At 51.4% G+C, this 10,797-nt stretch overlaps 1 protein-coding gene across 1 annotated transcript in view; it reads right to left on the minus strand.

Annotated features, from left to right (window-relative positions):
- Positions 1-4,420: 4,420 nt before the first annotated feature.
- Positions 4,421-10,797, minus strand: part of LOC104280482 (uncharacterized protein C16orf45-like) — a gene marked incomplete at its 5' end in the record, with an annotated part of 9,271 nt that continues 2,894 nt past the window's right edge. Inside the window, 4 exons of the mRNA XM_009878150.1 lie at positions 4,421-4,539; positions 5,186-5,259; positions 5,392-5,506; positions 8,344-8,417. Of these exons, the coding sequence (XP_009876452.1) occupies positions 4,421-4,539; positions 5,186-5,259; positions 5,392-5,506; positions 8,344-8,417 (382 nt within the window). The remainder of the gene's footprint in view (positions 4,540-5,185; positions 5,260-5,391; positions 5,507-8,343; positions 8,418-10,797) is intronic.

The following is a 10,797-nucleotide window of genomic DNA, read 5'->3' on the forward strand; positions in this document are numbered from 1 at the left end:
CTGGTGATGATACCAAGAGCTGCTGCCTGCACTGGAAAAGTCAAATAATGACTCATCCGAGCAGAGATGACGTTGCGCTTTTGTGCCCTTGCATCTCGTCTCGGCAGTGACTTATGCAGAAGGACCAGGAGCACTTACACCCATCCCCAGAGGTGACTCAGCTGTCCCCTCTCCTTCCACCCACGGCCACCTCCTCACCCACTTTGATGCATCACACTGGCGGCAGCTGATGGGAGCTAATGGGAGTTAATGGGAGAGGAGCAGCCCTGCCCAGCCGCTGAGGAAGACCGGGGCTGCAGCTCTGAGCCCTTCACTCTGCGAGTGACGGTCTCAGAGCACGGCTCTCTCCAGGCTGGGTTTATGGAGAGAAGAGACTGATGGGCCAGGTTTCCCGAAGACCTTTGGACATTGACTTTGGAGACTTGGCTTTTATCTGGATGCCTGAGCTGAGCTCTTCTCAGGAACCTTTAGCACAGAATAGAAAGACAATGAGACACTTGGTCTAGTACCTTAGAGTCAGTATGTCCCTTACAGCTTTACTTGAAGGCCAAGCTAAAGACCTGTGCTCCTGACTGGTCCTGATGTCTTGTCTGCTCCTAGCCAGCAGCACTGTGACCTTCTGACCAGCTGAGCAAGCTCATGAAAAGAGACAATGCCAGGCTGTCCACCACAGGGATCACACAGAAGCTAGTGAAGGGAGAAACCAGAAGCCCAGTGATATCTATCTATGGGCACATCAGTCATCCCCAGCGACCTGCCAGATGTCTTTGTCATGAGCAGGTTGGTAGGACAAAGATGTGTCTCTCACCAGCCTAGATTAGACCCAGCAAGCCACTGGAGGGACAGAGGAGGGTGACAGAGAAGAGATGTTGCCTCTGGCCTTCTACCAGGTGGTAGGGCATGACAAGAAGGTATTTCCATGACTTCTCCAGAGAGATATGACCGCCACAACAGCACTTTTTGACTTTCCAGTCCAAATGACTCAGTGTCCTTTTAACATATGAGTCTACTGGAGAGGCTCTGGCCAACTTATAGCAACCTGTTCCAGTGAGTGCCACTTCAAGAACTCTTGGCAAGAGACTGTGCCCTTGGGGTAAAGGTGGTACCCTAAGTGTGCACTGACTGCGGTTAAGTGGGGAAAACATCTACAAACCAAGCTTCCAACAGACATTTATTTGTGTGGGTTGAAATCAATGCACATGAAATAGTGTCGCTCCCGGGCGCTGCACACCTTCGCCATCAGTTAAAACAGAAGCCAAATAGTATCATATGACCAGGGCAGCAGCCGGTCTCCTTCTCCATGACCAGCCACACCATCACAGCCAGGAAAGACGTGACAGAACAGGCCAGGACCTTGCCCATCTCCCTCCAGGCTGTCCTCCCTACCTGCCCAAGCACTGCTCAGCAGCTGAAGTCTGGGTCTCGGGGCCTTGTGAGGTGGAGGGAGGGATGAAGCAGGGGAGCAAGTATGGGACCTTCGGCTCCCTCTCAGTCCAACCAAACAGTCTTCATTACTCACTCTTCCCAAGAAGGCTCTGGGGAAGGCCAGGACAGTGAGGGAGGCCTTCTAGGTCTTGACCCTTGGGTCCGTGTGGATGAGAGGAAACATCCGTATTGCACCACACGCAGGACTGCAGTGACCGAGCAAAGCAGCCCCTGGACAGCTGCTAGAAGAGCAGGGCCCAACCTGTCCCATCAGCTCCAGGATGGAGGCTACTGATGATGGCCTGTCCCACCTGCTTGGACAACAGCCCTAGCTGTGGTCTGCACCTCACACCATTACACAGAGTTGGCAAAGCAGAGGGGAGCTCTCTGGGACTTCATTTGTCCCTGTGATCTATAGGGTGCTTCCTTCAGCCCATACTGAAGCCTCCCCCAAGCAAGGAGAGCACCAGAAACTGGCAGGTGGTGGTTTCAAGATGCTGTAGGACATTAACACAGAGCAGCACCAAGTCAGCAGGCTTCAGACTGAGACCACTGAAGTCAACTTAGAGGTGACACAAACCAAAGCAGGTTCAAGTTTGCTAGAGATGACCAGGTGTCATGTTGGCCCACTGGGGCCTTGCACCCTGGTCTGTGAGTGTGAAGGACTGGTTCAGTCTGCAGACTTTTCTGGCTGCTGGTAATCTCCTCCATACGGAAGTGAGTGGAAATCCCTTGCAAAGGCTGGAGGACAGGTTCCCACACACTGGGGTGTCTGGCAGTGCTGATAAAGAAATGCAGGAGGAACTTGGACCTGTTTATGGCATTGCACTAGGAAGGATTCCCCCTGCGTTGTGTTTTATAAGGATGAGTATACCATGAGGTGCGATGGAAAGAGCCAACTGGGTTGTGACCATCTCACTGGAATGGGCATGTCAAACTGTGACCCAGGCAGGAACACCATCTCAACACCCTGTGGCAAGCTGCAGCAGGATGGAGCTGGAGCAATCAGCATTTTGGACAGAGGGCAGCCAGAGCTATGGGGCAGCCACCCAAATGGAAGGACACCCCAAGATACCCAGTGAAGCCACAGCAGCATACAGGGCAGAAGGGCAGGAGGAGAGGACCCAGTGAGAAATAGAGCCCCTGTCCTGCCGCGATGGGCATTAGCACCTCTGGCTGTGCCACCTCCACATGGGTGGATGCTCAGAAGGGACAACAGGAACTGAGACACTGGGTGACTTCAGGGTGCCATGAGTCTTTTGCACAGGACTTTATGTCCAGCTCATGGTGCCAAGCCCAGAGGCACTGGCAGGGGCACTGGAGGGCAGGACCGAATGCCCTCTTGGCAGTGAGAGTGTCTGTCACCTGCTATCTTCACCACCTCCTGCTACTTTGCCAGTCTCCTGTCTGGCTTTCATTTCTTTCTGCATATTCTTCTGGATTTTTCTCCTTTTCTCTTTTGCTCTAATTTCCTCCTTTTCCTTGGAGCTGAAAAATGTATCCACTAATAGTGAGGTGGGGAAGGCAACTCATCCACCCATAGCTCAACACACCAGTTTTGTGCTCAGGTGATGACTTCACAAGAATTAGCCCTTCGTTCAGCTGGCTCTGAGGACTGCTCTTCACACTTTGCTCAGCTCTATCCAGAACCATGGAGAAATGATGCAAACACGACACCAAGACCAGAGGCATTCCCCACCGAGAGTCCTCAGGAGCCACCCCACAGAGACTCACAAGGTGGCACAAGGCTGAGACATCATCTGCGGCCACAATCTGTCTTGGATGGTGGAGTGCAATACTCTCCAAACATTAGCTCCCACTGCTTCTTTTATTACTCTGTGCAGAGGAAGGACTTGCACTGGTCCTCGTTGTCATGGACTTGCTTGCCGCTGCCTGCACACACCTCTTCCAAGATGAGCTCAGGTGGAATTCGGAGTTTGTTCATGTCATGGAGGAGACGACTGTCGACGTGGCACCAAGGGCACAGGCCATCATTCAAGCTTGCACCAGCCTGCTTGAGAAGTCTCTTTGGTGGTGGTGCTGCAGTGGGAAGCATGAACAATGACGGGAAGTTGAAACTCTCAGAAGAGAGCAGACTGTGGACTCTGGCTGGAGACCTGGGGAGGAAAAGCAAGAGATAGGAAACCGTGGGTTGCAACCATGGCATCCCTTGGTGCCTTCCTACTCCGATGGCTAGAGAGCCACCCTTGCTTTATAAAGTGCCTAATGTCAATGAGACTAACTCTTGGGTGTCAGGCCACCTGTCACAACAGAAGTCTCCAGCAATACTAAGGGTGAGATTACAACCCACTGGACCTCCATTACCATCACCTTCCTCTTACAGAGTGCTTTTCACCCATGCTGTCAGGTGGGACCTAGCACTCAGCTTTGGCCATGCTCATCACCTACTGGGTTCATCACCTACTGAGTAAAGCCCAGGCATGGTGTGATGCGGGAGCTCAGCATGTTGGTGGTTCCACATCCTTCTTGCCAACTGCCTCATGATGAGCTGTAAGGTCTGGACTCAGATGTGTGATACCAGAGCACAGAATTTCACTTCAGCTGCATTAAAGCACATCCTTATAGATGTAATTTCATCTCAGCTGTGGCTTGCTTCACCCGTGTCCTCACCACATTCCAGCAGAAGTGAGCTCAGCTCACCCACTATCACCTTTGCTCCACCCCACACCAGGCTGTTCAGGCCTTGTTTGACTTGTCTGCACCCCACAGACACCAATTCCAGCAGCACATGCTGTGGGGCTGTCATGCAGAGGCGCAAGAGCAGGAGGCAGTTTGAGCTAGGCAGAGCTGGTCCAGTGGTCCCTCACGCCTGCAGCGCCAGGAGCCGTGCGTGTCCCAGACATGGACCCTCATCCACCCACCGAGGCCCTTGGCCGTTTCAGCCCACTAGGAAAGCCCCTCCTTGCCCAGCCCAGCTTCTCAGGAGGAGAACGCTACCATGGTCATGTCCTGTGCAGAGGAGCTGGAGGCTGGCCTACATGATGGAGCAGGTGAACCCGCAGCACTCCTTGAGCAGGGTGAGGCCCGTTTTGGTCATGTACGGCGCAGAGGTTTGCTGCCCCCGGGAAGTCATTTTCTTCTCTTTGACGGGAGCTATGGAAAGAGGAATTGATGTCTGCCTGGTGATAAGGGCACATGCCCATTGCTTCTTCTTGGAGCTCCTCTCAGGGCTAAGACAGTGACCCTCCTCAGACCCACAGCTGGGCATGAGCCCTTGCATCCAGGAGGGACGTCACCACGTGTGCTTCATGGGTGTCCACACGCAGGACACAGGCACAGGGACCCTGGGCTGGAAATGCCTCCCACCACACTGGGGAGGTGTTCCTCCAGCAATGATGGAGGCACAAAGGGGACAGTGACCTGCCATCAGAGGCCATGAAGAGAGGAGGACTGGGTGGACACCACAACTTGTGTCCTTAGGTAATGGTGTGAGGAAAGGTAAGGAGCTGGTTGGAAAGGGACAGATGAAGCATATGGGCCACAAAATGACACCTACCCATCCCCATTCTCAGAGGACACAGTGACTGGGAAATATCAGGCGGGAACTGGAAACATAACATCGAGATGTTTCCACAATGTGATCTCAAGCACCAGGATCCCCCAGTTGCCATCTCCCCACACCCTCCTCCAACCACAGAGGTCATCCAGGTAAGCTAGCCCCATGCAAAGCAATGAAATCTTGGAGACAGTGCTTAGGAAAGGGGTTTAAAGCAAGGCATAAAACTAATCAGCCACCTACTTGATTTCTGGAGGTAGCTTTTGGAGAGCTTACTTTGCAGGAACTCTGCCATTTCCTTGTCTTCTTCCCTTTCCCTGTGACAAAGAGACTGGTTACCACTGAGGAAAGGAGAAGCAAGGCATCCAGGAGCATCTGGCACAGAATGATACAGATCAGAGGACAGACAGCGCTACTCTTAATGCGAGGAATAAACGGCACGCAGCTACCTGAGCCTCTCAAACTCCACATCGTCCACCAGGAAATCCCGCGTTTCCACCAGCTTGTGTATCTGCTGCACCAGCTCCTCTTCCCTCTGCTTCTCCTCATTGGACTTTTCATTCTCTGCAGCACAGGGAACACATTTAGCACACCAAGAGGGGCCATCCCACCCATGCCAAGGCCAAGCTTGCTCTGCTTCTGCTCAGTCTGGGAGCAGATACGAGAATGGAGATGAAAGCGAACCCAGAGTAAGCACCTGGATCCAGATAAATAAACAACAACCTCATCCCAAACCACCCTGGCTGGGAGGAGACAGTTCTGGTGTTATCAGATTTTGAATTTTTAGCTTCTTCTCAAAATTTTCATGTGGCTGAGCACCGCAAGATTCAACTGTGAGCTTTGCAGAGCAGAGAAAGGGCTCCTCAAGGTGAGCATGGTAGGACCCACTTGCACCACATATCTTTGGGCAGTGAGTTAGTGAAGCTCTGGAAAGCTCTCACATCACTATGAACTCATGTCCTACATAAATCAGTACATAACAGTAAGTGGGACACACGAAGATGACAGGGCTAAGGAGTGTTAAATATAAATGGACAGCCACCTTAGGTGGAAATTATGACTGTCTGTGCTGCTGCTATTTAACACCTTTTCTGAATTCAGCAGCCAGCTCCAAAATCAATTCAGCAGAGGACAGATCAATCTCCAGTCTTCCTTCAGCCAAATAAAAATGCAGTGAAATACACGGTATGGAGCAAACCCCATAGGCTGGATCTCAGCAGTTCCCTAAACTATGTATTGATTTGTAGTTTAAAGTCTGCTGTGTATTGATTGGAGGTGCTGCTGCCAGCGTCTAAGAGGAACTTCTCGTGATCACCATGTTGTAAGAAACATCCCCAGCAAACAAAGGTCTCCCCTACAATTGCGGTCTTGTGCAGGGAGTGAGCTCCAGCTTTCCGGCAGAGAAAGCTGATCTGGGCTGATCTTCTACCATGAAGAGTTAATGCAAAGTCTGTCTCTGTGCTGCAGCTCCCACTTGCCTGGTGGGAACAGAATCACTTTAGGAGCACAGCCTTTGGACGCCACACAAATTGGGAACATCAGGCTGTGCTCAGAGCACCAGCTATTTGGAGTTAATTAGCAATCTGCATTCCTCAGTTAGAGCACCATCAGAATTAACAAACCCACTGCAGAAACACTTCGCCCTTTTTTCCCCACTTGCTGATGTCAGAGCCCATCACCACGGTGTCTCTATTGTTAAAGGCACCTTGGTCCGGTGAGATTTCAAGCCACAAGTCTGGGTGAGCTCTGAGCAAAGCACTGACGTGTTTGAATCTGTACCCGAACCAAAGTTCAATGCCCAGTTTTATGAATGATCTCCTGCGACAGTCTCACAAGGCCAGTGATATTCAGGATTTTTCTGGCACACTCTGATTTGAGTCAGGTTACAAAGAAGACAAAAAGAGCATCCCTGATGCAAGCGGTATTTCTGCTCTCAGCTGAATCTGGGAATGAAACGAAAATTTCATCGGGAAATGAAAGACCAAAGGAAAGCCAGCCACATTTCTCCAGCTTCAGAGAAGGCCAAGTTTGTCACTGATCCTGAAATTCATTTAGATCAAATCCTGTTTTTATGAACTAGAAAGCATTTGAATTGAAAGCCTACATATGAATCAGGTCCAGGTTTTGCAAGCGGCTCCCGGTTTTATGGCAGAATCCTCCCCTCCCCTGTCTGAACCTCCCTCTGGGCACATCCAGGTTGTATTAAACTGATCCAGACCTGCATGTTAAGCAGCAGTTGGGCTCTAACCACACACTGAAGATTGAAAAGCACACGCAGCACAGAGGGTCAAGGCTTCTTGGTGCTCTGGGAAAACAGCTGTGCACAGCTGGTCCCTTGCACACACCCAGGCATCGTCCCCTGCCACACACATCCAGGTCACAGTGAGTGCAGCAGCTTCAGAGATACTTGTGGTGGAAATAACTGAGGTCCAAATCTCAAGAGGATACGTCTCCCATCTGGTTCTGGAAACACATGTGAAGTCCTCCCCGGGAGATGAGTGAGGGTGTCCAGGGGGAGGCAGAGCCTTGTGAACACTGACAGACACAGCTTGTGGGGAAACCTTTCTTGCTCGTTCTCATTCAAATACTTTGAGTGAGGGGGCATCCTTTACAGGAATGAGGTTTGGCCTTTTCTGGGCTCTGGCTGTGACAGGGACATGGAGGGTCATGGTAAGAGGGGTGACAAAAGCAGCATTTCCTCACAGCTGAAGTTTTCACATATGTTGCCCTGGACTGCTTGCCTCTTTTCAACATCCTGAAGGATGAATTCACCTAAATCAGGGACACCACCAAGCCCCTTCGGCATGACAATCCCCTAACACCCATCCTACCCTGGCTGCAACCAGGAGTCCTTCCCCGGCACCCGCTGCTCTCATCCCATCACTGACACACAGTCCTGACGTGGACACAGCAAGAATTCATTGCTTTTCACACTCCTGAGGCCTTTGTAGGCATCTCCTCTCCTGCTACCTGCAAAGGGGCCCCTCCATGGTGTGACCTGACAATGTGCCCTGCTTGTTCTCTCAGCTCACTTGTGGATTCTCCTCGGTGTATGGGGCAGGTCCCACCGTGTCAGCATTCACTGCCACCTCATTCAGCTCCTGTCCTCCTCCTATACCAGACCGATGCTCTTCCTCAGAGGACTCATGTTTTTTCTCCTTTTCTGTCTCCACTGCCCAGGCCCGGACAAGGATTCCCTGGCAGCACTTGCAAGCAGCAAATCTCCCACGGAAGATCCCAGGTCAGACTCAAGGAGCCACATTTCCTGATGGTCACGCACTGCCTGCAGCAGCAGTGTCTCTGAGAGCATCCCGGGGTGGGAGGCATTCAAGAGCTTCTTGTATTTCATGGAAACCTTTCTGCTGCAGGGTGCAGCTCTCTGAAGCTTCACAAAGCCTTACCTGGAAGAGCTATGAGTTTCTGAAGCTCCTTTTTCAGCCGGCTGATTTCTTTACAAAGCTGAATGTCATCCATCCTGCAGAGACACAAACAAGACCCCTGAGGGAAAGACTGGGAGAGCAAAGGCTCAACATCTCCAGAGCAACACCCGACCAATGCTGGAAGGCAACGCACGCGGTGCCCATGACAGGGAGCAGAGATTTACCTGCCACCCCGCGGGAAACGGCAGCTCAATTCATCTCCGAGCATTTGGTGGAGCTGCATGGGTTGTGTCACCAGTTGTTGGCAAAGAAAAAGTTCCATTTTTCTAACAACAGTGAAGCCTTATTAAAACCTGGCATATCCACCATGCAACAGCAGCTGTGTTTCTCCTTCTCCCCTCACATAATCCCCAAACAGCAAAATCGAAAAACAAATGGAAGCTGCTGCCACATGAAAAGCGCTGAGATTTTTACACTGCAAAATTGAAACCAAAAAAAAAAGGTAGAAAAATGAAACACAACAGGGAGGGGGCGAACATGCAAACTTTGCAGGTGTCCATTGAGAAACGAGGTCATTTTGACAGGAGAAAAGCAGCCTGCTGACACCACAGGCAATGAAATCATCTCTGGCTCAAACCACAGGCCAGCAGCTGAGAGACTGATCAGGACGAGCTCAGGCAGCTGCTGACGGAGCGGGCAGGGGCTGAGCACCCTCTCTATGCTGGAGGCAGCTGGATGATGTCTTGGAAGCACCATGGACGCTCAGCCCCCTCCATGGGTGTTCCAGCTCAAGTGCTGCTCGCTAGGGCTGGCAGAGAAGATTTAATGCAATTTATTTATTGATTGATTTTTTAAAATCATGTGCCTATGCCCTCTCTAAGGCCATGCTTGAATAAGACCAAGGAATGACGGTGTCTGGCCATGATGAGCATCAGTGCTTCTGTTTGAAGAGCTTTTTGCACTCACCCGAGGTGAGGGAAGCCCCAAGAACAGACAGTGCTCGTGGCTGAGACCTCTCTCCACCATAAAACAAGCCATTCTTGAAGATCTCGTCAGGACATAAGACGAGACACAACTCCAATAACCCCCAGTGCTGCCTGTGCAGGCTGTGCTGTTCACCTCCCGATCTCTCTCCTGCCAGCAGCTTCCGGCTTTAGAGACCTCCTCACTTTGCTCTGCAGGGTCCTTTCCCCAAAGTCCTCCTGCTTTCTGCCAGCAACTCATATGCACAGCGAGCAGCAGCCCAGCCCCGTCTGCCCTTCCAACAGGTCTCCAGGGTTGCACCAGTCTAGAGTCAGGCTTGACCAGCCACACATCCAGTCAAAGCATGAGGAGACCAAGCCATCCGATATTTTCCTTCTGCTCTGAGTCCTCGCTGGGCCCCTTACACATTAACCCACACTGGAAGGAACAGGAAAAGCCTCTTGCTCTGATGTGGCATCCCGAGCCTCGGCACAGTCCAGCCAGTCAGCAGCCAGCAAGGCACCAGCTCCTTGGCACTGAGGTACTTGGGAACTAAAGGCCCTGATCAGGGGTTTCGGCTGTTGGCTCATCTGAGAAGAGTTTTTTTACAAGCCCCCACAAAAAATATATATATATTGGCAGTACTCTATGAGGTGCTGAACCTCCTGATCAGGGTTAGGCTGTTGAGGTGGGATTTGAGATGCTTCTTTTCTTTCTCCAGGCTTACTTTGGCATTTGTGAACCACTCTGGCTGAACCATCTGGCTTCTCCCTACTTCTGTCACCTAGCCAGAAGCTGAAAGAGTATTCATCCAAACTCCAGCCCAAGATTTTCAGGTGTAACACGGTCCCACGCCCCCAGGGCTAGAAATTGTTCAATTGGTGCATCAAAGATGCAAACCCTTCATGGACACATCAGTCCTCACGCTCTCGATACACATTCCTCCAGGAGCTTGGATCCAGCAATGGCACGAGAAGCCGCATGGCAGAGGAGCTGGGGTCAGACAGCACCTTCAAATGGTGCTGAGTAGCTCCACCAGCAGAAAGGGGGGTTCCCATCATCACCCTGAGGTAGATATGGACATTCTGATCAAGACCATTTCCTTATGACAGCACCAACAACCTGTGTGGGCTGAGTCTCCACAAGGAGCAGCATATCCAAATGTTCAATACAAGGAACCAGCCAACGCATTTTTCACTTTAGAGGGACTATACATTCTCCTAAGCCTTACCAAGCACCCCAGCATCTTAATGTGAGCTTCCCAAGGTTGTCCAAGCCTTTGACACAGAAGGACTCCTTGGACGCTTCTCAGGACACATGGGAAATCATCCAGTCTGGAAGAGCACAGCTGAGATTTCTAGCATGGGGCAGCGAGCGATGAGAAACCCCAACACACGATCGGTGCCCGCAGGTAATATGGGACCGACTTAGAGCTGGTGTTGCCTTGAACAGAAGTGCCTTTGGTTCCTTCTGAAGTACACGTTGCTAAAAGCCCTGTCTGCGCCTTCAGTA

The sequence above is a fragment of the Apaloderma vittatum genome, unplaced genomic scaffold, assembly GCF_000703405.1.
Source record: "Apaloderma vittatum isolate BGI_N311 unplaced genomic scaffold, ASM70340v1 scaffold21760, whole genome shotgun sequence".
NCBI lineage: Eukaryota > Metazoa > Chordata > Aves > Trogoniformes > Trogonidae > Apaloderma > Apaloderma vittatum.